Here is a 27,961-nt window from a genome sequence, read left to right as displayed (position 1 = left end):
ACATGTTCATGGTTTAATATCCTTCCAGTCAGGGTTTTTTTAATTTAGTTTCTATCTGCATTTGAGACTGATGCTATCACGTTAACCCCGTAGCTAAGTTAGCTTCTGGTTTAATAGTATTGTTGATCTTCTGTCTATCCTTCCAGTCAGGTTTTTATTTATTTTATTTCTATCTGCATTTGAGACTGATGCTATTACGTTAGCCCCGTAGCTAAGTTAGCTTCTATTTTTTTTAGCTTCGCCAAGCTGAAAATTATTAACCATGTATTTACATGTTCAGTCACTTTGAATGTCCATTTCGCGTTCTCGACTCTCATTTTCAAGAGGATATAGTATCCGAGGTGGTTTAAAATACAAATCCGTGATCCACAATAGAAAAAGGAGAGAGTGTGGAATCCAATGAGCCAGCTTGTACCTAAGTTACGGTCAGAGCGAAAAAAGATACGTCCTGCACTGCCTCTAGTTCTTCACTCTAACGTTCCTCATCCACGAATCTTTCATCCTCGCTCAAATTAATGGGGTAATCGTCGCTTCCTCAGTCCGAATGTCTCTCGCTCCATTGTAAACAAAGCGGAATTGTGAGGAATCCTTTGTCTTGTGACGTCACGCTACTTCCGGTAGGGGCAAGGGTTGTTTTTATCAGTGACCAAAAGTTGCGATCTTTATCGTCGATGTTCTCTACTAAATCCTTTCAGCAAAAATATGGCAATATCGCGAAATGATCAAGTATGACACATAGAATGGATCTGCTATTCCCGTTTGAATAAAAAAAAGTCATTTCAGTAGGCCTTTAAATGTTGGTCATTATGACGGTACTTGGAGAACCAAGTGTTTTCTGAGGTGGTAAAATTGAATTATCATATTGCCCCCTAGTGGTGGGAGGTTAAAACATCGACAAGTTGTATTGGATCTCGTTAAGAGTACAGCCAACCCTAATAATATTTTTTCAATACGCTACTAAAATGTATTGTGCATTGTTAAAAAAAAAACTAAAAAAAACTTTTAAGTACTTTTTTTAATGGTTTGTATGCGCTTTGTGTCTCCCTCTTTTTCCAGTGTTGAATGTATTTCTATATGTCCTTATAATACGACTGTCTCTGTCCTTTCTTTCCACAGGTTACCTGCAATGATGCCTAACAGTAACAGCAGGCCAATGTTTCTGTTGGATACAAACTTCTTCCAGCAGTCTTCTGGCTTGTTGATGTCCAGCGTGTAAATCTACACAGTCAACAAAAAAAGTTAATGTGAAGCAGATGGAGTTTGAGGGCGGGCGCTGTGCTCACCTGGCGTGATAAGTGAAGGCCGACGGTGGCGAGGACGGCGTAGTAAGGGAGGGTCTGCTCCGCGTGGACCCCGGCCACGACGAGGCTCGCCATCATGGCCGCCGTGAAGCCACTTAGCCAAGGTTTGGTTTGCTCCTGGAACCTCAGCGCGGTCGACTTGACGCCCACCTTGACGTCGTCCTCCTTGTCCTGCACGAACAAAACACTGATACCTGACCACGTTGCCCAACACGTGTGATTAGGGATGGGTAGCGTTCACCCATCCATCCATCCATTTCCTACCGCTTGTCCCTTTTAGGGTCGCGGGGGGTGCTGGAGCCTATCTCAGCTGCATTCGGGAGGAAGCCGGAGTACCCGGAGGGAACCCACGCAGTCACGGGGAGAACATGCAGACTCCACACAGAAAGATCCCGAGCCCAGGATTGAACTCAGGACCTTCGTATTGTGAGGCACATGCACTAACCCCTGTGCCACCGTGATGCCCGGTAGCGTTCACATTTTAGTTGCTATATCTTCTTTTCATATACCATTTGACTCCCATTCGCATGCAACCGCACAGGCTATCCATGACGTAGCTTTAACCGGGAAGCTGCATGCGTTATGTTGCGCCCAACAAAGTGTTTGTACTGTAAGTATTGCGCTTATTGCACACCAGCTGTTAAATTGTAAACATCCATTTCAGTTGTAGTTTTAACCACCAAACTCTGAAGTGTTAAAATCGCAATGTAAAATGGCTAAATCTTATCTGTGGCAAATCAAATGTAATTTAGCATCAAACTTTACTTTACGTTTGAAAGTTTTCTACCAAGCATGCCGTATTTTCCGGACCATAGGGCGCACCGGATTATAAGGCGCACTGCCGACGAGCGGATCTAGTCAGGTCTATTCTCATACAAAAGGCGCACCGGATTATAGGGCGCACTAAAGGGGTCGTTTATTTATTTTTTTCTAAATGTAAAAGACATCCTTGTGGTCTACATAACATGTAATGGTGGTTCTTTGGTCAAAATGTTGCATAAATGATGTTTTACGGATAATTTTCAAGCCACAGTCGCTTCCGGATGCGCCGTTTTGTGGGCGGTCTTATTTACGTGGCTCACCGTCGGCTGCGTCTTCTCCCCGTCATCTTTGTTGTAGCGGTGTAGCGTGCAAGGACGGGAGTGGAAGAAGTGTCAAAAGATGGCGCTAACTGTTTTAATGCCGTTCAGACTTTACGTCAATAACGGAGCAGCATCTCCTCATCAGTAGCTCACTAGTGCAGTAACAACGCCGGAAATGTGTCCCGTGAAAAAGCGTCCGACCGGAACTCTCTAATAACTAAAGTTCCTTGGGTGAATAATGTAAACTCACTACACCGGTATGTTTTAGCGCTTCCATAGCGAGTTTAGTGACAGATATAAGTAAGAACTCTACACTACTTTATATTAGAAATGGCAACAGCGGAGGATGAATGTCCCATAACAAGAAGATAGAGAAAAAGAAGAAGCTTATCGGACTACAAAGGCAGACACGCGCAAATTTTCAGGACTTATGCAGATCCCAAATACAGATCAGCAGGTACCAGAAGGTAAGAAAAGTTGCTTTTGCATAATATTGCGAAACAAAATGCCAGATAATATGTCTTACCTTATATTTATTATATTATATATATATATATATTATTATTATTATATATATATATATATATATATATATATATATATATATATATATATATATATATATATATATATATATATATATATATATATATATATATATATATATATATATATATATATATATATATATGTATAATTATATATATATATTATATTTTTGAGCGCCGTGTGTAATGTTCTATATTTTCAATTAGAGATGTCCGATAATGGCTTTTTTGCCGATGTCCCGATATTGTCCAACTCTTGATTACCGATTCCGATATCAACCGATACTGATGTATACAGTCGTGGAATTAACACATAATTATGCCTAATTTTGTTGTGATGCCCCGCTGGATGCATTAAACAATGTAACAAGGTTTTCCAAAATAAATCAACTCAAGTTATGGGAAAAAAATGCCAACATGGCACTGCCATATTTATTATTGAAGTCACAAAGTACATTATTTTTTTAACATGCCTCAAAACAGCAGCTTGGAATTTGGGACATGCTCTCCCTGAGAGAGCATGAGGAGGTTGAGGTGGGCGGGGTTGGGGGGGCCGGGGTTGAGGTGGGGGGATGGGGGTAGCGGGGGGTGTACACTACCGTTCAAAAGTTTGGGGTCGCATTAAAATGTCCTTATTTTTCAATGAAGATAACTTTAAACTAGACTTAACTTTAAAGAAATGCACTCTATACATTGCTAATGTGGTAAATGACTATTCTAGCTGCAAATGTCTGGTTTTTGGTGCAATATCTACATAGGTATATAGAGGCCCATTTCCAGCAACCAACACTCCAGTGTTCTAATGGTACAATGTGTTTGCTCATTGGCTCAGAAGGCTAATTGATGATTAGAAAACCCTTGTGCAATCATGTTCACACATCTGAAAACAGTTTAGCTCGTTACAGAAGCTACAAAACTGACCTTCCTTTGAGCAGATTGAGTTTCTGGAGCATCACATTTGTGGGGTCAATTAAACGCTCAAAATGGCCAGAAAAAGAGAACTTTCATCTGAAACTCGACAGTCTATTCTTGTTCTTAGAAATGAAGGCTATTCCACAAAATTGTTTGGGTGACCCCAAACTTTTGAACGGTAGTGTATATTGTAGCGTCCCGGAAGAGTTAGTGCTGCAAGGGGTTCTGGGTATTTGTTCTGTTGTGTTTATGTTTGGGGACCACTGACCTATAACACACAGCTGACTCTAAGCTTTGTCCTTAAATGTATGTATGTTTAGCATTTTTTTTTTACAAAATCAAAATATATCAATGACTTTTTATTGTGTGGCCCTTGTTGGAAAAAGTTGCGACGCCTCTATATTATTAACATATTTTCCTATTTGCCCCGCTGGATGCATTAAACAATGTAACAAGGTTTTCCAAAATAAATAAACTACGGCCACCCTCAGTGTGACCTGTATGGCTGTTGACCAAGTATGCCTTGCATTCACTTGTGTGTGTGAAAAGCCGTAGATATTATGTGACTGGACCGGCGCGCAAAGGCAGTGCCTTTAAGGTTTATTGGCGCTCTGTACTTCTCCCTATGTCCGTGTACACAGCGGCGTTTTAAAAAGTCATACATTTTACTTTTTCAAACCGATACCGATAATTTCCGAACCAATACCGATAATTTCCGATATTACATTTTAAACCATTTATCGGCCGATAATATCGGACATTTCTATTTTCAATGGAACATCAGTGTTTCCTATAAACTGCCAAGATACCTGTGGCGGTGGGGGCGTGGCTATGGGCGTGGTCACCATGACATCATCGAGTAATATGCATAATTTACTACAATGATATGATTTTCTCTAAAAAGGCTCAAAAAATGTATTCTTACTAATTCATAATAACAGTTTTGTTTTAAACGTCCATCCATCCATCCATCTTAAAATATAATTACAACACTTTATGTACATATTTATATACAGATTTGAACAATAAGTTATTCACTGAAATATATTTATTAATTGTGGTTCTTACAAAAAATATATCTTATAAAATATAAAAACTAAAATGTCTCTTAAAGCTCTGCCCCTTTAATTAGTGCATACTAAATAATTTAACTTTAGCCTACTACTACAGCCATATTATTTACCAGCAACATAAAGTGAAACAAAGGCAGAGGTGTCCTGCCACAGTCAGTAACAAATAAACAGAAAACATCCATCCATCCATTTTCTACCGCTTATTCCCTTCGGGGTCGCGGGGGGCCCTGGAGCCTATCTCAGCTACAATCGGGCGGAAGGCGGGGTACACCCTGGACAAGTCGCCACCTGGTCAAATACAAATAAGGCAACAAGAGAAGTATCCTACACTTCTCTTTTGTAAAGTAAATCTGAACAGCCTATATGGGCATCTACATCAACTATATGATTTGCCTGAGAAGCTGGACAGGACAAAAAAAAAAAAAAATTTTTTGTTATTTTATTTTTTTTATTTGTGGCGGACGTAATTCTTTCGTGGCGGGCCGCCACAAATAAATGAATGTGTGGGAAACACTGAACATATAACATTTTGGTGTTGTTTACCTGAGTCATATTGCAGTCTGCAGGTATCTCTTGTGTGTGACTGCCATCATATTGCAGTCTACACATATCTCTTATGTGTGACTGCCATCTACTGGTCACACTTATCATTTCACCATGTACCACATAAAATAGCTTCGAGGTCGGTAAGCACAACCAAAATTATTCCGTACATTAGGCGCACCGGGTTATAAGGCGCACTGTCGAGTTTTGAGAAAATGAAAGGATTTTAAGTGCGCCTTATAGTCCGGAAAAATATGGTACTTGCTTTGTTGCTGTTGAAAATTGCATAATTACTTTTGCCCGGGTTTGCCTCAAGTGATTGCTAACGTGAGTCAGTGTTTAATCTCCAGCTGGACGTGACGTCATGTCGAAATACGCCGGTGCCTAGAAAAGTACCAAATTCGGCGTGTTGCTCCACTGCGGCGAACTTCACCTGATGTGCGTAAATGGTGTCGTAGATCAGCGTCCACATCACTCCGGAGAAGTACAGCGGGAGACACACGGACCAATCACAGGAGCCCTTGATAGCGGACCAGCCGAGCAACGCCCCCCAGTTGAAGGTGAGACCTGCGTGGCACCAGAACATAATAATGACATCATAACCTCGCCTAATGAGACATAAATGGCGACCTGTTCTTCACCGCACCGAGCACGAGTTGTGGCCAGTAAGTGATCCTCTTCATCAGTGGGTAAGTGACCACCAGGGACAAAGAGGCGGCACCCAGAGCAATGCTGTGGAAATTGGATTGAAGGAGATTAATGAACAAGCGAGAATACTTTTCAACATTTAAATAAGTGCCAGATGTGCCACGATAAAGTAGCCTTGATGAAGGAATTGAGACACATCATTTTTGGGTGTCTGTACCTTTAATGCTAATGAGCTGTAACCTTTGTGTATCTCCACCATCCACTCTTGAACAACCTCTTAAAACTGGATCACGTCAGTACATTGACTTCTTTTAATTTGATTCTACATACGAATATACTAAAGGTTTTAAAGGCCTACTGAAATGAAATGTTCTTATTTAAACGGGGATAGCAGATCCATTCTATGTGTCATACTTGATCATTTCGCGATATTGCCATATTTTTGCTGAAAGGATTAAGTAGAGAACATCGACGATAAAGTTCGCAACTTTTGGTCGCTGATAAAAAAAGCCTTGCCTGTACCGGAAGTAGCGTGACGTCACAGGTTGTGGAGCTCCTCCCATCTGCACATTGTTTACAATCATGGCCACCAGCAGCGAGAGCGATTCGGACCGAGAAAGCGACGATTACCCCATCAATTTGAGCGAGGATGAAAGATTTGTGGATGAGGAAAGTGAGAGTGAAGGAGTAGAGGGCAGTGGAAGCGATTCAGATAGGGAAGATGCTGTGAGAGGCGGGTGGGACTTGATATTCAGCTGGGAATGACTAAAACAGTAAATAAACACAAGACATATATATACTCTATTAGCCACAACACAACCAGGCTTATATTTAATATGCCACAAATTAATCCGCATAACAAACACCTCCCCCCTCCCGTCCATATAACCCACCAATACAACTCAAAACACCCGCAAAACACACTTAATCCCACAGCCCAAAGTACCGTTCACCTCCGCAAAAGTTCATACAGCACATATATTTCCCCAAAGTTACGTACGTGACATGCACATAGCGGCACGCACGTACGGGCAAGCGATCAAATGTTTGGAAGCCACAGCTGCGTACTCACGGTACCGCGTATCCAACTCAAAGTCCTCCTGGTTGTGTTGCTGCAGCCGGCCGCTAATACACCCCTTCCCACCTACAGCTTTCTTCTTTGCTGTCTCCATTGTTCATTAAACAAATTTTAAAAGATTCACCAACACAGATGTCCAGAATACTGTGGAATTTTGCGATGAAAACAGACGACTTAATAGCTGGCCACAATGGTGGCCCAATATGCCAATCCGTGACGTCACGCGCAAACGTCATCATACCGAGACGTTTTCAGCAGAATATTTTGCGGGAAATTTAAAATTGCACTTTACTAATCTAACCCGGCCGTATTGGCATGTGTTGCAATATTAAGATTTCATCATTGATATATAAACTATCAGACTGCGTGGTCGGTAGTAGTGGCTTTCAGTAGGCCTTTAAGTGATGTGTGTGCATACAAACGTTTGAAATTTGATGTCCTTCAAAGGTTATATTTGTATTTTCTTATTTGACAAGAATTGTTGTATATTCTTGGGTAGCCGGTTATAGTTTGCTTTGTGCATAATTGTAGCTGTTTGAAAATGCACCAAATCACAGAGTTTCAGTATTTTGGATTCAGTAAATAAATTATTGTTTATTGAGGATCCCCATTAGCCGACGCACAAACGCCAGGCTAGTCTTCCTAGGGTCCTTTTCAAAAGTTCAAAGTAAAATAATAATACACAGATCACAAATCCAATTACAAATAAAAGAAAGGAAAATAAAAATACATTTCTCAAAATAATGAATTAAAATAACAGATACAGTTACGGAACATACGCAAATCCAGTTACAATAAAAGAAAAGAAAAAGTGAAAGAGGAAAAATAAAGATCTCAATACTGACAACTTGAAAGATTAACTCTTAAGTCTAAAAAGTGTTTTTACATGTTTTTTTTTTACTGGGAATAGTCCTAATATTTAAATGAAGAGTATTCCATAATGAAATGTCTCTGTATACAGCAGTGCTTTTCATTGAACCGGTTCTTGGTGGTGGTAATGCAAGTAGACCTTGAGTTGAAGCTCTGGTACTGTAGTGGTGAACATCAGCATTGTAACCCATCTGCTTAGAAAGAGCTGTAGGGTACTTGTTATGAATAATGTTTCCAATAAATAACAATAGACTGCTGGATAATCTATGAATAACCTTCAGCCATCCAAGACAAGAATGTTCTCTATATACAACATTATGTATTATTCTAACTGATCTATTTTTGTAACACGGTCAGTGAATAAAGCACACATTTATTGTTGTTTATGGAGTGATTTTTGGTCCAAAATGTATTTTTGCTTTATTCATTATTGACGCGTTTCTTGCCACTTTCCGTTATATATGTTTATATGAGATTTCCTGTACATTTTATTATCTCTTATTACACTTTTTTTTTTTTCTTTTTTTGAAATTTTGAAACATTTTGATTAGAGATGTCCGGTAATGGCTTTTTTGCCGATATTCCGATATTGTCCAACTATTAATTACCGATTCCGATATCAACCGATACCGATATATACAATCGTGGAATTAACACATTATTGTGCCTAATTTTGTTGTGATGCCCCGCTGGATGCATTAAACAATGTAACAAGGTTTTCCAAAATAAATCAACTCAAGTTATAAAAAAAAAAATGCCAACATGGCACTGCCATATTTATTATTGAAGTCACAAAGTGCAGTATTTTTTTTAACATGCCTCAAAACAGCAGCTTGGAATTTGGGACATGCTCTCCCTGAGAGAGCATGGTTGAGGTAGGCGTGGTTTGGGGGCCGGGGGGGGGGGGGTGTGTATATTGTAGCGTCCCGGAAGAGTTAGTGCTGCAAGGGCTTCTGGGTATTTATGTTGTGTTACAGTGCGGATGTTCTCCCGAAATGTGTTTGTCATTCTTGTTTGGTGTGGGTTCACAGTGTGGCGCATATTTGTAACAGTGTTAAAGTTGTTTATACGGCCACCCTCAGTGTGGCCTGTATGGCTGTTGACCAAGTATGCCTTGCATTCACTTGTGTGTGTGAAAAGCCGTAGATATTATGTGATTGGGCCGGCACGCAAAGGCACTGCCTTTAAGGCACGCCCCGAATATTGTTGTCTAGGTGGAAATCGGGAGAAATTCGGGAAAATGGTTGCCCCGGGAGATTATCGGGAGGGACACTGAAATTCGGGAGTCTCCCGGGAAAATCAGGAGGGTTGGTAAGACTGGGAAACGCACCTGCTCTGTACTTCTCCCTACGTCCGTGTACCACTCTGTACAGCGGCGTTTTAAAAAGTCATACATTTTACTTTTTGAAACAGATACCGATAATTTCCGATATCACATTTTAAAGCAGGGGTCACCAACCTTTTTGAAAGCAAGAGCTACTTCTTGGGTACTGATTAATGCGAAGGGCTACCAGTTTGATACACACTTAAATAAATTGCCAGAATTAGCCAATTTGCTCAATTTACCTTTAACTCCATGTTATTATTAATAATTAATGATATTTACACTTAATTGAACGGTTTAAAAGAGGAGAAAACACGAAAAAATTGACAATTCAATTTTGAAACATATTTTATCTTCAATTTCGACTCTTTAAAATTCAAAATTTAACCAAAAAAAAGAAGAGAAAAACTAGCTGATTCGAATCTTTTTGAAAAAATAAAAAAATAATGTATGGAACATCATTAGTAATTTTTCCTGATTAAGATTACTTTTAGAATTTTGATGACATGTTTTAAATAGGTTAAAATTCAATCTACACTTTGTTAGAATATATAACAAATTGGACCAAGCTATATTTCTAACAAAGACAAATCATTATTTCTTCTAGATTTTCCAGAACAAATTTTTAAAAAGAAATTCAAAAGACTTTGAAATAAGATTTAAATTTGATTCTACAGATTTTCTAGATTTGCCAGAATATTTTTTTTGAATTTTAATCATAATAAGTTTAAAGAAATATTTCACAAATATTCTTCGTCGAAAAAACAGAAGCTAAAATGAAGAATTAAATTAAAATGTGTTTATTATTCTTTACAAAAAAAAATAAATTACTTGAACATTGATTTAAATTGTCAGGAAGGAATTTAAAAGGTAAAAAGGTATATGTGTTTAAAAATCCTAAAATCATTTTTAAGGTTGTATTTTTTCTCTAAAATTGTCTTTCTGAAAGTTATAAGAAGCAAAGTAAAAAAAATAATGAATTTATTTAAACAAGTGAAGACCAAGTCTTTAAAATATTTTCTTGGATTTTCAAATTATATTTGAGTTTTGTCTCTCTTAGAATTAAAAACGTCGGGTAAAGCGAGACCAGCTTGCTAGTAAATAAATAAAATGTAAAAAATAGAGGCAGCTCACTGGTAAGTGCTGCTATTTGAGCTATTTTTAAAACAGGCCAGCGGGCTACTCATCTGGTCCTTACGGGCTACCTGGTGCCCGCGGGCACCGCGTTGGTGACCCCTGTTTTAAAGCATTTATCGGCCGATAATATCGGCAGTCCGATATTATCGGACATCTCTAATTTTGAGTGATTAAATACCCTGACCAACTTTCGTAAAAGAGCCTTAAGACCTTCTTTTTGTTGTTGTTGTGTAGCGAAGTCAGATAATTTTTTTCTAGGTTTTTTTTTTTTTTATATTACAAAAGGTGAAGTGGTGGGCTCAAAGGTGGTATCATGTCCATGAAAAAAGACACTTTTTAAAAGTAAGCATTTAAAGTCCTCTTTTCTCCAAAGTGGAGCACACAATTGAGGGAGATGATGGATTTGTCTCATGTTTGGTGCTCATATTATTATTGGAACATCATTGAAAGTCGCTCAGTATTTTCACTTTCACTTTGTGTTTGCTCCAGATTGTATTGCAGGCACCTGTAATAGTTGAGGCACAGGAGAACGCCAAGAGCGAGAGACAGCTGCCCTCCCAGGAACGCCAGAGCCTGCAGATGAGTAACCTCCCCCGCCGCGATGGGGCGAGTGGCCGTGCGGGCGACCTGCGCCACAAACATCATCATCTTCAAGAAACAATACAGCTAAGAACACTATCTAACCGCTGACGTTTGATTTAGATAAGTACCTTCTGGTCAAAGTCTTTGTCCCACATGTCGTTGATTGTGCAGCCCGCTCCTCGCATTAGCAAGGCCCCCGTCCCAAAGAGGGCCAGCATTCCCAAGTCCGGGAGGTGTCCCGGCTCGGCAGCCAGGGCGATGCTCCATGTGCACGGAAGGTACAACAGCCACGTTCCTACAACACGCACAAATATTTCTCGCTGTTTCTAATATTTTGGATCCTATGCGACAACACACACCTATCGGTTTGTCCAGCCTCATCAAGCGGAGGTACGGCCGGAGAGGCGCCGGGGCTGCGTTCACAATGGCAGCAGCCGACACGCTGAATGATCTCCTGCCATGACGCTGCGCTACACCAAATGGGCAAATGGATCTCAGGCCAGGGTCAACTCTCGAGGTGAGACACCCTCTGGGCAGCCATTCTTCCTTGCGGGAGACGGCGCTGGAGAGGCAGGCGGGATGCCGGTACCGTCTGAGGGCGTTCAGGGTGGCCTGGCAGGTCAGTTTGGTTGGTAGCATGGTGTCGCTCAGGGGTCATTCTCCGGCATGGCCACGCCAGACAATGTCAGCCTTGAAAAACACACACACACACACACACACACGCACACAAACACACACAATGACTGTTTATGGAGGATGTGCAAGAGCAGGCGATTTCTTTGTTACACGCACTTTTAAAAAAACGTGTGTAGCTTTAACAATACAGTGTAATACGACACTACGTTAGTACAGACTGGCACGCTAGTATAATATAGAAATGCGACGTTCGCGAACGAATCAAGTTTTTTGAACGGCTCTTTTAAGTGAACGATGGGAAACAAATCCCACTTGTGAGACGTTTTTCTCGGACATGCAAAATGTAAACGTCAGCAATTGCCCACTCTGGACGTGCGTGCCGCCCAACTGGCAACTGGACTAGAAAATGAAATGTTTTGAAATAAAAAAATATATTTTGACAAATAAAAATGTAAAAAAACGTTTTTATTATTTTAACAAAAAAAAATTCAGTGAGTGAAAAATAAGTGAATTGTATTTATAGATATATTTATTTATATTTACATAGCTCGGTTGGTAGAGTGGCCGTGCCAGCAACTTGAGGGTTGTAGGTTCGATTCCCGCTTCCGCCATCCTAGTCACTGCTGTTGTGTCCTTGGGCAAGACACTTTACCCACCTGCTCCCAGTGCCACCCACACTGGTTTAAATGTAACTTAGATATTGGGTTTCACTATGTAAAGCGCTTTGAGTTACTACAGAAAAGCGCTATATAAACATAATTCACTTCACTTCACATAGTGAAACCCAATATCTAAGTTACATTTAAACCAGTGTGGTTGGCACTGGGAGCAGGTGGGTAAAGTGTCTTGCCCAAGGACACAACGGCAGTCACTAGGATAGCGGAAGCAGGGATCGAACCTGGAACCCTCAAGTTGCTGGCACGGCCACTCTACCAACTGAGCTATACCGCATCCATTTGATATATATATATATATATATATATATATATATATATATATATATATATATATATATATATATATATATATATATATATATATATATATATATAAAATGGATGGATGGATGTATTTTTTTTAATTTGGATTCACTTTTCCGGTTCATTATTCTGAACGGTCAAAGTTTTAGTGTACACATACCAGGTATGGTAGTACAATTTTGTACTCACATTTTTATTATGTCCTAGGTTTTTATTGTAGTTGTATTTTTACTTTTTATACCCATTAAGGCATGTTACTTATTGTTTCTGTATTGTTGAAATGCTACACATTTTTTAGGTAAGGAAAAATTCAAACAAGTGGATGCCACTGCCAAAGCAGGAAAATATATAGCATTTTTTACAATGAAAACACAACAAAAAATACAATTATAGCCAATATTTCAGAATAAACCCCAACAAATAGAGTAATGTTTGTGTAAACTAAATTACTCTGATTGACATCGTATAACTGATTCTTATGATTGTTTCCTTAATTAAAAACAGTTAAAAAATAACTTATATAACGAGCCAGTCTTTTGAACGGCTCTTTGGAAGATCCGGCTCCCTAAAAGAGCCGTAAATCCCATCTCTGGTATAATAAGACACAAAGTACAGTACTTGTGTCGGCCCATCTTTGACGTGACGATGATACAAAGTCACAATGAATTCAAGAAGGCAAAATAACAAGTAAAAAGCAGTCAAAAAAATAAGTAAGTAAGCAGTGAGTGAATAAAGAGAGGTCGTAAGTTACCATTGCTGTGTGTGTTATTGCCCGCTTCCTGGTTAAGGCCGTGCGTCGCCACCTGGTTCCGGAGGAAACAACGGTCGCACTAGGAACCAATGATGGGTCGTCTGCGATGCCATTGTGAAAATCTGTTTGGATATAAGAAAATATTTTTAAAAAATATATGTAAAAAAAATAGCGTGATTAAATGTTTTATTCAAATGTCTAAATTTCTTTCTAGCATATTAAAGGTTATGTTTTTGAAGGTATAACCATTTGGAATTCAATAAGCAAAATATCATAAATAACCGTTTGAAAAAAAACGTAACATTGGTATGCTGTGGAAAAATATCCAGTGTGAAATGTCCCGAGCGCAGCCAAGTGTACGGTGGCCGGGTGCTGTCATCGAGACGGAGGATGAATTATTAGTTTAAACTAGTTCTGATTGTGTTGTAGCCATGGTATATTATTGAATGTTTGTTATGCTTTTTAAAAAGTAATGTCGCGACATTAAGGTCCTCACTTTGACAAAAAAAAATATGCAACACGTTTTTCAAAGCATACATGACCACTTTTATCATTGAAATCGACAAGCATTTGTGATTAAAATATGTGCGAGAAAACCTCACTTCCGCTTGTTATTTTCAGCATAAAACTAAATCGCAGCTTTGCCTATTCAGAAAGGGGGCCCGAACAGGGCTTTATTTTGAAAGTCCCAACACCTCTTTCGGAAAGCAGGTTCGTCGCGCACGAAAGTTACACCGCACCCCCGCGAAAAATGGCGGAAATGTGTGTTGTTTTATCAACATCTGCTCTTCGAAGCGTTGCAATTTCAACCGCGAACTGTTGACATTTCCTAGGTGAGTGCACTTCATGTGAGTGTGGGCCGTTCAAGGCGCCTCGTCTCCTCCGCGTATAGTCGGTAGTGCTGGACTGCTTTTCAATTAAAAAACACCCGCTTCGGATAGAAGTTGCCGTGTCACACTTTTGTTACACTTTTGCTATTGTTGAGGGTTTGCATAGTTGCTTTGTACCGAGTACTAAACGCACAAGAGTTAACTGTGTTGCATTTAATAGCAACGCCGCTAGCTGCTAGCGGCGCTACCTTTTGATTTGAGTGTACTCAGGGACAAGCGGGAGAAAATGGATGGATAGGCATCTTCCCCGAACAAATACATGCTAGCACATTCCTTGAACTCTACGCCTGCTTTAATTTCATGGTTGTGTAAATGCACATATCAAATATAACAATGGAAGAAACATTGACTGAATTCCACCATAGGTTATTGTGCATGTACACTTTTATGTACATGTTATGTAATGGCATGAGAGTTTGATGAATGTGTCATTTCAAAGTTGATCATGACAAGAAAAACAAAGGCACCTGGCCTATAACCAGTGGTATCAACACTATTGGTTACACAACAACTATGTTACAGGGCTGTGAAGTCCCCATCCATCCATTTTCTACCGCTTGTCCCTTTCGGGGTCACGGGAGGGGGTGCTGGAGCCTATCTCAGCTGCAATCGGGCGGAAAGCGAGGTACACCCTGGACATGTCGCCACCTCATCGCAGGGCCAACACAGATACACAGGACAACATTCACACACGAGGGACCAATTTAGTGTTGCCAATCAACCTGGCTGTGAAGTCATCCATTCATTTCTACACCACTTGGGTGAACTGGAGCCTATTTTTCTGGGCGAGACAGGCGGGGTGCACCTTGGACTAGTCACCGTTCGACCACAGGGCACACATCAGCAAACAACCATTTACAGCAGTGGTTCTTAACCTTGTCGGAGGTACCGAACCCCACCAGTTTCATATGCGCATTCACCGAACCCTCCTTTTTTTCAAATTCAAGACAAAGTTATTATAATGTTTTTGGCAACACTTTAGTATGGGGAACATATTCTAAGTAACAAAGACTTAATTTAGAGTTATTTGGTTAGGGTTAGGGTTAGAGGGTTAGGGCCAGGGTTAGAGGATTAGGGTTATAATAAGGTCATGCCGAATAAGGCATTAATAAGTACTTAATAATGACTAGTTAAGAGCCAATATGTTACTAATTTGCATGTTAATAAGCAACTAATTAATGGTGAATATGTTCCCCATATTAAAGTGTTACCATGTTTTTTTTACTGGTGCAGAAAATGAACCGTGCATGAACATCACCTTGTTCAAACAACAAAACCAACAGTGCATAAACTCACTGTCCTTCAAATCAGTCTGACTTCTGCTGTTGCTTTATTCGTAATACGCCGATAGGGAGAAGTTTTTATTTACACAATGAGTCGGGTGGGCCTTGACCTCTGCCGAACCCCTGAGCCCTAGGGTTCGATCGAACCCAGGTTAAGAACCACTGCGCTAGGGCCAATTTAGTGTTGCCAATCAACCTGGCTGTGAAGTCATCCATTCATTTCTACACCACTTGTCCTCATTAAGCTCATGGGTGAGCTGGAGCCTATCTTTCTGGGCGAGACAGGCGGGGGGTACACCTTGGACTAGTCACCGTTCGATCACAGGGAAACACAGCAAACAACCAGTCACAATCAAATCTCTGGACAGTGTCCAATTAACCTAAATAGAATAATTTTGGGATATTGGAAGAACATGGAGTACCGGGGGGGAACCCCACACAAGGACTGAGAGTACATGCAAATTCCACACAGAGATATTCCAACATGTAATCGAACCAAGATTTTCAAACTTTGAGGCAGCTGTGCCAGCTGTCCTTTTACCAGCCATAACTTTCATTAAAAAAATGTTCTAACAGTCCCTAGAACAGTGGTTCTTAACCTGAGTTCGATCGAACCCTAGGGGTTCGGCGGAGGTCAAGGCACATCCGACTCATCGTGTAAATAAAAACTTCTCCCTATTGGCGTATTATGGATACCCCCGATCAATGTTCCCTCTAATTTTCCATCTGATTTGCAGGTGTGTAATTTGTTGTGAGTTTATGCCCTCTGTTGGTTTTGTTCTTTGAACAAGGTGATGTTCATGCACGGTTAATTTTGTGCACCAGTAAAAAAACATAACTTTGTCTTGAATTAGAGAAAAAAACATTTTATTTTTCACTAAAAAAGGGTTCGGTGAATGCGCATATGAAACTGGTGGGGTTCGGTACCTCCAACAAGGTTAAGAACCACTGCCCTAGAGGCTGCATAAAGTTTCAGACATTAGCTGTTCAAACACTAGAACTAAGCGTGGGCATTTGACTACATTCAATTGTTTGGCTGTGATGGACGAATGTTCTGAAGTTGTCTTTCAATGACAGTGAGTCGAACAATGCTGCTCGGAGAGGCTGATGTAGTTCGTCCTCCATTTGATTAGACCAGGGATTCCCCAACATTATTCGTCCATTGTCAAAATAAAACATAGCAAGCTGACCTGTAATGTTTGTATTCTCAAATTTACCACCTAGGTGCGCCACTGCGATGACCTTGTACCTCTGGGATTCAAAACAACATTGACATGATGCACAATCAAGCTGCCACTCAAGAACACGTGAGCCAGTCTTTCCAGTGTAGCCATTGTACACTCGAGTTCAAAACCAATATCTTCTTATTTGAGCACCTCACCAACGTGCATGGCTCCCATTTAGAAGACGCAGTCAGCGGTGCTGGTTTAACTAACAATGCCAAGAGCGACGACTCTGAAAGTTCCTCAGAAGAAAGCCAGCTTGGTGATTTTGAAACCGGTCGCCTCGAGGTTTTCAACGAAGAGGAGCTTAACCATCAGGAAAACAGCAATAACTTTAAAGAAGAAGTTTTTAAAATCCAAGCGTTTGTATCCGATGAGGAAGAATACCCTCCAACCTCAAAGTCTAAAGACTCGTCAAAGGATTTGAGGTCGTACAAGAAGACGTTACAGACCTCCATCAGCAACTATTTTGTAGTAGGCCCCCAATCAACCTCTGAGAATTCAAGCGATAGCTCGGAGCGTAATGATAACAAAGGCAGCAACAGCAGTGACCGTAACAAAAGCAGTAATATAATTGATAGTAGTGAGAAGGTTGACACTCCCGCAAAGTCCCTTGATATCGACAACAAATCTATGTTCTTGCAATACAACCACCTTTTTCAAGCAGATCTGACACCCCCAATACATCAAGGCAAAGAACCCACTCATAAGAAAAAAATTAACAAAAAGACAAATGAGGCAGAGGATAAGACACTTGTGGTGCCGGAGAACAAAACCAATGAAGAACCATCAGGTAGGAAAGAGTATTCATTTGAAGTGAGTGAAGATGACGAAGAAAAAAAAGTTAGCGATGCAACCGTGAGCCCACAGAGTTACCTTTGCAAGCATTGTAGTCACAAGGATGGGAGCCTAATTCGCATGTCCGCTCATTATCACAAAGCCCATCCTTATATACGATATCACTCAAACTACGTCCAAGATCCTGGAGATTGCAGCGCCACCTTCCGATGCCTCGCTTGTCCTATTGAATTTTCCAGCGAAGTTGACCTCAAGAAGCATTACAGTGACGAGCACACAGGAGCCCCAGATATTTTTTTGCTGCAACGACATCAACTCGGTCTGATTTTCAAATGTTTTCAGTGTACATTTACCTCGGATGCAGTGGATACGCTCAAAGAACACTACAAAGAAAATCATCGACTCAAGACCCTAAACCCGTTGATGTTCCTCAAATACATGCCCACTCAATGCCAAGAAGGCCCATCACAGTTGAAGTGTGAGAAGACACCCAGTTTAGCAAAACCTCAAAAAACCTCTCCTAAGGTTGAGCCAAACGTGGCCTCGTACCGATGCAACTGCTGTCAGTTTAGCCACACGTCTGTGATTGTCATGCATGTCCACTATCAAAAAAATCACCCGGAAGAAGAGGTCACATTTGATAAAATAAAACAACTGGCTTGTGTCATGTCTCCGGCAGCCAAGAAAACACCAATGGATCAGAACTCCAGCCGAAAAACAGAAAAAGTGAAAAGAAAAAGCTCACAGTCACTTTTAACTCATCCAGAAGCTCCCACCACCAAGAAAACCGAGTCCTCAAAGGACAGAGATGAAGGAAACAATTTAACACCCGAACTTGGAACGCAACCAACTGAGCACGCACAAAAAACTGTAGAAGGAACCTTGAAGCAAAACACCAATGCGAAGCTCCAGAAACTTCTTGTCAAAGCCCCAGCAAGAACTACCTCCAAACCCAGTAAAGAAACAAAATCAAGCAAGAAAGAACTTAAGCAAAAAGAGAGCGACAACCCAGCCACTTCACTTCCAAAGATCAACCTTTACGCTAAGGCCCAGGATTTGTTTTACTGCCGTAAGTGCAACTACGGGAATCCTGCGGTTAAAGGAATAAAAGCCCATCAAGTCCAAATGCATCAAAGTATTCATTCCAGTAATGAACGTATAGTCGGGTATACGTCTGAAATTCATGATCAGTTAGAAAAATTGAAAGCTCAAGCTAAGGATGAGTCCTTTTCTCCTTCACTGCCTCTTCCAATTTTGAAGAAAGGAGAAGAAAATATGTTTTTCTGCCACTTCTGCAACTTTAGACGACAGTCCATGTGCGAGCTCGTCCATCACTACTTTGTAAGGCATCCTGGGTTTGAGGCCACAACGGAAGAAATCAAACTGTACACATCCAAGATTCTCCAACAGTTGCAGATAACGCCTGAAAAAACTACGGCAGTTGGAGAAATGGGCGAGGAATCTGTTGAGGAGCCACAAAATAAAAAAATAAAAACAGCCTCGCAGAAGCTTAAGACTATTCAGTGCCACAACTGCGCGTACAAGACTTACAGTGCAAGCCTTTTCAGGATCCATACACGGAAATGCCACCGGGTAAATAACTCAAGCTCGGGTGTTTTAAAAGTTTACCTGAAGCAAGAAAATGTACAGTCAGGCTATCAGTGCGACTTGTGCTCCTTCTCTCATAAGAAATCTGCCATGTTGTGTAGCCACTACCGTCAAGAACACCCCGATAAAAGTTTGAGCTTGGATTTTATCACCACAGGGTTACAGGACGACCACAAAACATCTTCGGTCAAGAAGAAAAGTCGAATAAAGCGAGAGCTTGACAGCGCAAATGAAACTGATGGTCCTTTGCAAACCGATACCAAGACATTTTCGTGTCGGGCGTGTTCTTTCAAAGGGAGCAATGTGGCAAGTATCAAAGATCACTATCGCGCTGTCCATCCTTGGTGCGTCAAAGATGACGGCTCGGTCCCAAACGTTAGTGGCAAAAAGAAGTCAAATGACCAAAAGGAATATCTTGATTCCTTTGACGACTACCAAATTCCTCTTGAGTTTGAAAAGTCTCCACGTTCGTCTCCCGAACACGATTTATCTCCACCCTCCGAGCTCACTAACAATACACCCCGCGGGACAAAAAAGAAAAAATCTGCAACTAAAAGTATTGCCAAACAGCAAGATGAAATCCAAGGTCGTGTCCAAGTCTTTAAGTGTACATATTGTACCTATGTGAATACCAAGCACCAAGGGGTGCTCACTCACTGCCAAATGAGGCACACGGACCTCAAGTCCAGAGCAGAGAGTCTTCATGTGGATGAAAAACAAGTGCGCGATTGGAACGATGGTATGAAAACAAAAGGACATTGGGACATGTTTAAGACATTTCGGGGCTATATGTGTAAACTCTGCCCGAAGATCTTTGCAACTAGTGGAAATTTGAAAAAACACTGCGAGACGGCCCACAATGGGGAGCCTGCACCAGACATCGAGCTAGATGTAGGTAAAACGAAGCAAAAGAAGATCCAAAAGAACCCTGTTCCTTCATACAAGAGTAAAATCACGATATTCAGGTGTCAGCAATGCCCCTACACCTCCAGCACAAAGATAGCATTTGGTCGACACCTGCGTTTTAAGCACAAAAACGCCAATATTCAGGATTTTAGGTACAATTGTGTCCTTTGTTCCAATTCTTATTTCAAGAAGAAACGTCTTGGAGTCCATTATACCACAAAGCACGGAAAGGATGCCTTTCAAAAGTACTTCATACCGCTCCATGATCATGTTCTAGAGCCGCCACTGCAAACATCTGCAAGCAGTCCAGAGCGGCCAGATCCAGAATCACCGCCAAGCCCTGATTCCAAAATCACAAAACAAGTCTTCAGGTGTCCGTGTTGTCCTTACGTCAATTCCCGCTACCATGGCATGTCCATTCACTGCCAAATGCTTCACACAGACTTTGCATTCCGAATCAATGAATTTGTAAAGGATGAAATTGTTATAAACAGCAGTTACCAGTCGGGGTCCAGCAACAAAAGAGGCTACTTGTGTAATTTATGTCCAGGAATTTTTGTAACGCAAAAGAAGCTGGGTATCCACTCTGTGAAAAAGCATAGCCCGGATGCACTGCCAACAACTTCTCCAAATGCTGCTGCTGCTATTACTAAAAATGAAAAACCTTCCTCCGGTGATCAGGATTTTCCGAGCTCACTATTGAAGGCTCTGGCACAGAGCGAGGGAGATGCCCATTCGGAATTTACTCGAAAAAAGTCTATGGATCACCATACCAAGTACAAATGCTCGCTGTGTCCTTATTCGTCACAGATACGAAAGCGCCTTGCCGGGCATTACAGCAAAGAACATGGAAAGGCTGCCTTCCTCAAACACTTTGCCAAACTGTACCTGTATAAAAAAAATAAAAAACCTCAGCCGGCCGCCCAAGCGGATGTCAAAACAGAGGAACCGGTAGACGAGGTGGAGCAACAGTCTAGCGAGGTGGAACCCGAAGCCACGATCTACAAGTGCCGATTCTGTGTCTATGAAACGGGGGCTCGAAGGTACCTGATATATCACTACAAAAATACACACCAACTGGATGCCGATACCAGAAACGAGATGCTACAGGAGTATAACAAACGTAAAAAAAGCCTTCCCTCCCAACAGTCTAAAGATTTAGAGGAGACCTTTGAAAGGAAATGCAAGAAGTGCCCCGACTTAGTCTTTGACTCACCGCAGCTGCTGATCGCCCACTACAGTAGCGTGCACCACACCGCCAAGAGTTTTGATTTCACCATCATATATCCGCTCGGCCGATCGACTGGGGTTTACAAATGCATCCGGTGCCTCAAACAGTTGAATGGAATTAAAAATCTGTGCCAACACCTGGATCTTCACCGGCAGAAAATGTGGATGAATGCCAGCAAGACGATGGCACTAGCTTCTCCGGCGAAACCAGTAAGTTTTGATGACACTTCGTTTGCCCGACTTGTTTTTGACCTGTGCCTTTTTCCCGCCAGCAGGATGGTCCACGGGTGCATGACATGCCGGAGGGAGCCCATGAAGGTAACTCTTTGCGGGAAGAAGACAGCTTGCCTTCACCGTCCAAACCCACGGAGGAAGAGCAACAGGACCCAGAATCGGAAAGCAAGAATCACGGTTGTACACAATGCCAGCGAAAGTTCAAGTCTCTGATCGGTTTGCGGACTCACGAGCGCAGCCACGCCACGCGGGCAGCCCTCCAGGAACTACCGTCGTCTCAGTCGCAGCTCGGGTAAGAAACAAATATACCATGCATTAGGGCTGCACGATTAATCGACATCGAGGTTTTAATTAGTGTGATTACGTAACCGCAAGAGGCTGAGGTTTTTCTGAGGGATTTGAGTGACGGCCAAGTTCGCCAATCAGAATTGTTGAGCCTCAGGTTTGTTCGTCTCTCGCTTCAAACCGGGAGAAAAGATGTCTCACTGTGCATCGCACCAGAGCGCCTTTATTTAACAGTCGAATTAACTGAACACAGTGAGCCCTCTTTTCAGTCATTCACAATCTTTGTCTCGGTGGGCGGAGCACCATTTTAACGCACGTACAAACAGCCTCCCTTCTCGGGACTCGCCAGTAAGAAGTGCACCAAGTAACAAAAAATAGGAGGAAAAGAATAAGATTATGAAGCAAAATGTTGCCCTGTGGGAATATTTCAGCTTCAAATCGGATATGCAATATGAGCCCATCAACAGGGACGAACGAGCAAGAAACCCTGACCCAAGAAACATCTGACCTTGTTTTTCCGACTGGAAAAAAATGCCCTTAAAGATGTTCAATATTTTTGCTTACAAAAATGAGGCAATTAAATTTTTTGTTTGTTTATTTGGGATTACAAAGGTATTTACCTTCCAATTATAGGATAATGGTAAACAATTATACAGTATTGAGGAATAAAAGTTTGTCTTTTTAAATAGTTAGTTGCGTTATTATTTCATTGTTTTTATTGATTATTTCTTCACTTTAAGAGTATGATGTAGACAAAAGCTCTGAGTCGGTCTGCATTGAGCCACATATTATTATAGTAAATTATTGTACATTGTGTGTGGCATCTTGAGACAAGAGTACACAAGAATATATGACCTGTTACTTTCTTCACTCGTTATTTTCGCAGTTTGATGCATTTTTATGTATAAAATATAGGAATTGCAAAATCGAAGCCCAATCGCAATTTTGGAGAGAAAAATGGCAGATTTTTTATAAACGTGCAGTCCAGTGTTTCCCATAAACTGCCAAGATACCTGTGGCGGTGGGGGCGTGGCTATGGGCGTGGTCACCATGACATCATCAAGTAATTTGCATAATTTACTACAATGATATGATTTTCTCTAAAAAGGCTCAAAAAATGTATACTTACTAATTAATAATAACAGTTTTGTTTTAAACGTCCATCCATCCATCCATCCATCCATCCATTTTAAAATATAATTACAACACTTTATGTACATATTTATATACAGATTTGAACAATAAGTTATTCACTGAAATATATTTATTAATTGTGGTTCTTACAAAAAATATATCTTATAAAATATAAAAGCTAAAATGTCTCTTAAAGCTCTGCCCCTTCAATTAGTGCATACTAAATAATTTAACTTTAGCCTACTACTACAACCATATTATTTACCAGCAACATAAAGTGAAACAGAGGCAGAGGTGTCCTGCCACAGTCAGTAACAAATAAACAGAAAACAGTAGTGGTCAAATACAAATAAGGCAAAGAAGTATCCTATATTTCTCTTTTGTAAAGTAAATCTGAACAGCCGATATGGGCATCTACATCAACTATATGATTTGTTTGAGAAGCTGGACAGGACAACAACAAAAAAAATTAAAACATTTTTTATTTGTGGCGGACGTAATTCTTTCGTGGCGGGCCGCACAAATGTGTGGGAAACACTGCAGTCCTACCATAAATTATGTTTCCCACATATTGCAAATCTGTGTACTTGTTGAACCACAATCAAAAGTGTGATTAATCTGATTTTTGTGGTACTAATTTAAAGGCAAATCAGTTTTGTTAAGATCAACTACAGCTATCAAATGATTGATTTTGTAGACATCTTTGAATTTGGATGATCTGATTAACGACACTTATGAGTTTAGATTAATCATTGATTAAACAGTTTATTACTCGCTTTCATAATTTAAAGGGATTTAAAGACACCAATATTTTGACACAAATACAAGTTTATTGTCAGAATGTCAGCCAACCCCTTAGTTTTATCTGCATTTGAAGTGACATGACTCGTCAGCATCGCAGAGCTTTATCTACCTCTGCATGCGCTTTAAAAATAATGTTATGCTGTTGATGTGAAAGTCATGTTGTTTACAATAAACACAGCGGCGCTATTGATGCTGACTGAGCAGTCGGCGCCTTACCCATGTGGTCAAAGAGAGCTATGGTTTACTTTCCACTTTCTCATGGGTTTTTCTATTCCAGGAATAAAATTGTTTCTCCAATATTACTGTGTGATATCTGGAGTTACTCTGAAATGTTTTTAACCAACTGTATTTTTTCTTCACTATAGCCTCAACAAGTATCTTATCAACAAGCCTGGTACTATAAAGCCTTTCCAGTGCAGCATCTGCTTCTATCGGACCAATTTGATAGGCCTGTGGAACAGCCACCTGCTGAAGAACCACATAGGTGAACAACTTTTTACATTTATTTCATTACTGGAGCTGTCCTGATTCCAATGATGGTACTTTTTTTACCTTAAAGGCTGATGAGCTGCCGTGCACAACCAATTTTTACCACAACAGTGTTCCAGTGTTAAAATGCTAAAGATTGTACTCACGTGAAAGATTCCTTTTAAAATGGATGCACGCTCAGGGAGACACTATTAAATTTTTGCATGAAATGGGTACGTGTCTTGCCAGAACACCGGCTGGAATTTAAGAGCAAGCTGCAACAGACGCGTCATCTATCCACAGTTCGAAGCGGCTTCCAAGATACTAATCCTCACCACCATGGTGGAAAATTAACTAAGTTTCTTCTAGGTAGCATTATCACTGGAGGACAAGAGGAAATAGAATAGCTAAGCATGCTACACACACACACCGAGCAGGACGACACACAAAACTTTAAAGGCCTACTGAAATTAATTTTTTTTATTTAAACGGGGATAGCAGATCCATTCTATGTGTCATACTTGATCATTTCGCGATATTGCCATATTTTTGCTGAAAGGATTTAGTAGAGAACATCGACGATAAAGTTCGCAACTTTTGGTCGCTGATAAAAAAAGCCTTGCCTGTACCGGAACTAGCGTGACGTCGCAGGTTGAAGGGCTCCTCACATTTCCCCATTGTTTACACCAGCAGCGAGAGCGATTCGGACGGAGAAAGCGACGATTACCCCATTAATTTGAGCGAGGATGAAAGATTCATGGATGAGGAACATGAGAGGGAAGGACTAGAGTGCAGTGCAGGACATATCTTTTTTCGCTCTGATCGTAACTTAGGTAAAAGGGCTCATTGGATTCCACACTTTCTCCTTTTTCTATTGTGGATCACGGATTTGTATTTTAAACCACCTCGGATACTATATCCTCTTGAAAGTGAGAGTCGAGAACGCGAAATGGACATTCACAGTGACTTTTATCTCCACGACAATACATCGGTGAAGCACTTTAGCTACAGAGCTAACGTGATAGCATCGTGCTTAAATGCAGATAGAAACAAGAGAAATAAGCCCCTGTCTGGAAGGATAGACAGAAGATCAACAATACTACTATCAGGAGACACCAAACCAAACACTGGACCTGCTGTTGCTAACGACGCCATTGAAGCTAACTTAGCTACGGGACCTCGTCAGAGCTATGATAAAAACTACGCCAGCCCTCATCTGCTCATCAACACCCGTGCTCACCTGCGTTCCAGCGATCGACGGCACGACGAAGGACTTCACCCGATCATCGATGCGGTCAGCGGCTAGCGTCGGATAGCGCGTCTGCTATCCAAGTCAAAGTCCTCCTGGTTGTGTTGCTGCAGCCAGCCGCTAATACACCGATACCACCTACAACTTTCTTCTTTGCAATCTCCATTGTTCATTAAACAAACTGCAAAAGATTCACCAACACAGATGTCCAGAATACTGTGGAATTTTGCGACGAAAACAGAGCTGTTTGTATTGGGGTACAATGTGTCCGAATACTTCCGTTTCAACCATCGACTTCACGCACAAACGTCATCATAAATAGACGTTTCCAACCGGAAGTTTCGCAGGAAATTTGAAATTGCACTTTATAAGTTAACCCGGCCGTATTGGCATGTGTTGCAACATTAAGATTTCATCATTGATATATAAACTATCAGACTGCGTGGTCGGTAGTAGTGGCTTTCAGTAGGCCTTTAATGTAAAGTAGGGGTGATTGATTCAGATGTCGATTCTATCGATACCTAGTATAGTATCAGTATATAAACAATACTCAAGGGATTCAATCTATATTTTTCTTTTTATTGTTCCTATATTACAACATCTTTATTGTTGTTGGTTTTTGTTATTGTTTACAAACGCAGGAAGTAAGTCTCTGGATAAAGGAAGGCTTTGAGGGCGAAACCCAAATTATTTAAATGGAAGCCAATTGTTTTTGTTTGGTTATTGTGCACTAGCCACATCAAAACAATTGTATGTAGCATTCAATACCACATTTAGTACATCATCTGATTTACAACAATAATAGCACATTTTAAATGTATTCTGATCAGCTTTATAAATATGCTATCGTGCTTGTTTTAGTTATTTGCTCTAAAATATTTTTAGTTCTATAATCTTTTGTCAAACTATTGGATCAGGATATAATCGAAATCAAAGCCAACAATGTTATTGGGCCATCCCGTTTATTTTTGCAGTGTCTTCTTTACAAGTACCACTATGATATTTAACTGTGTGTGTTCCTCGCTGCGTGTTGGGTCGCATGTCCAGATGTCATCATAGAGACTACTGACACCGACAACCAGGAGGAGAGTCCCAGCACCGAAAAGGATCGCCTACCTTCATGCGACCAATTCCCACCAAAAAATGAAGGGCGGACTAAAGGCAAGTCCGCCATAATGTTAATGTCATGCTGTTATTATATAATCTTAACCAATGCATGTGTATCTGTTGTACAGACTGGTATCTGGAGCCCCCGGAGGTGCAGCGCCAGCTGAGCCACTTCAGCCTGATGGCGCAAAACGGAGCCTCGACCGAAGCCAACATGCAGACCACCAGGTTGAGCGACAGCGGCCCGTTTCACTGCGAGTACTGCGGCTTCATTTCCGAGGGTTTGGCCAGCCTGCGGCGACACTACATGAGTCGCCACGGCAGGAAGTTGTTCCGGTGCACGGACTGCGACTTCTTCACCGGCTTAAGGTCAGACATTGCTGTTTGGGTCTAGATGTGTCCAAAGCCATGTTCCTCTTACTCCTATGGGTGGGTACCGAATTTGGTACTTTTATAGGTAGCGACCGAATTCCGTTGCTGCTACCCGTAAAATCAAATGGTACCATGTTTGGATTTTACCTGTGACGTCATGTCTGGTTGCTCATCCGTAATGTTGCAGTTTTTTATGCCAACAAAGGAAGTATGCCTGATAGAAAACGCTCGAAAGTACAGTAAGGCTCCACTGCTTCAAAATATGCTAGCTCAATGTACAGTACAGGCCAAACGTTTGGACACACCTTCTCATTTCTATGTGTTTTTCTTTATTTTCATGACTATTTACCTTGTAGATTGTCACTGAAGGCATCAAAACTATGACACCTGTGAAGGGAAAACCCTTTCAGGTGACTACCTTTTGAAGCTCATCGAGAGAATGCCAAGAATGTGCAAAACAGTAATCAGAGCAAAGGGTGGCTATTTTGAAGAAACTAGAAATATAAAACATGTTTTCAGTTGTTTCACCTTTTTTTTTTGTTAAGTACATAACTCCATGTGTTCATTCATAGTTTTAATGCCTTCAGTGACAATTTACGATGTAAATAGTCATGAAAATAAAGAAAACCATTGAATTAGAAGGTGTGTCCAAACTTTTGGCCTGTACTGTACAATTAATTTGCCATTAAATGGATGGATTTTACCTGGCGATTTAAACACCTCGAAGTTTGGTCATGAAAACTGCAACTAACATGCATATTGCAATCAAACAGCTGGCTACTTCCTGGCTAAGCCCATTGTCGTGTATAGATGGACAACCCGGTTTCAAGCGATCTCCTTAAGATTGGTCAGAAGGCAGTCACCTGACTACAGGGTACCATGTTACGCAGCTATATATAAGTTAT

The 27,961-nt window shown here is 40.9% G+C and overlaps 2 protein-coding genes across 3 annotated transcripts in view; one reads left to right on the top strand and one right to left on the bottom strand.

Moving 5' to 3' along the window:
* Positions 1-1,000: 1,000 nt before the first annotated feature.
* coq2 (coenzyme Q2 4-hydroxybenzoate polyprenyltransferase) lies at positions 1,001-13,606 on the bottom strand. Its single transcript, XM_062024081.1, has 8 exons — positions 13,466-13,606; positions 11,458-11,788; positions 11,227-11,393; positions 11,022-11,143; positions 6,106-6,191; positions 5,893-6,026; positions 1,284-1,472; positions 1,001-1,218 (listed from the first exon to the last, which is right to left on the bottom strand). The coding sequence occupies exons 2-8, from the start codon at positions 11,735-11,737 to the stop codon at positions 1,081-1,083; spliced, it is 1,116 nt and encodes a 371-aa protein (XP_061880065.1). The 5' UTR covers positions 11,738-11,788; positions 13,466-13,606; the 3' UTR covers positions 1,001-1,080.
* Positions 13,607-14,117: 511 nt separating this feature from the next.
* Positions 14,118-27,961, top strand: part of LOC133632581 (zinc finger protein 462-like) — a 29,471-nt gene continuing 15,627 nt past the window's right edge. Inside the window, exons 1-6 of one of the 2 annotated variants that reach the window (XM_062025069.1) lie at positions 14,118-14,298; positions 16,863-21,613; positions 21,679-21,929; positions 24,226-24,344; positions 26,625-26,738; positions 26,813-27,053. In XM_062025069.1, the coding sequence (XP_061881053.1) occupies positions 16,913-21,613; positions 21,679-21,929; positions 24,226-24,344; positions 26,625-26,738; positions 26,813-27,053 (5,426 nt within the window). In that variant the 5' untranslated portion in view covers positions 14,118-14,298; positions 16,863-16,912. Of the gene's footprint in view, positions 14,299-16,862; positions 21,614-21,675; positions 21,930-24,225; positions 24,345-26,624; positions 26,739-26,812; positions 27,054-27,961 lie in introns of both variants that reach the window. The other variant, XM_062025068.1, reaches the window with a different exon arrangement.

The sequence above is a fragment of the Entelurus aequoreus genome, linkage group LG17 (genome assembly GCF_033978785.1).
Source record: "Entelurus aequoreus isolate RoL-2023_Sb linkage group LG17, RoL_Eaeq_v1.1, whole genome shotgun sequence".
NCBI classification, from domain to species: domain Eukaryota; kingdom Metazoa; phylum Chordata; class Actinopteri; order Syngnathiformes; family Syngnathidae; genus Entelurus; species Entelurus aequoreus.
The sequence above is the reverse complement of the archived record's forward strand: the minus strand, read 5'-3'. Positions and strand labels throughout refer to the sequence as shown.

Excerpts from the sequence above, each read along its gene's own strand:
- coq2 (XM_062024081.1), bottom strand. The coding sequence starts at position 11,737 with ATGCTACCAACCAAACTGACCTGCCAGGCCACCCTGAACGCCCTCAGA. Across the intron at positions 11,394-11,457 it reads GAGGCTGGACAAACCGATAG|GAACGTGGCTGTTGTACCTT; the intron begins GTGTGTGTTGTC and ends TGCGTGTTGTAG. Across the intron at positions 11,144-11,226 it reads ACAAAGACTTTGACCAGAAG|GTCGCCCGCACGGCCACTCG; the intron begins GTACTTATCTAA and ends TTTGTGGCGCAG.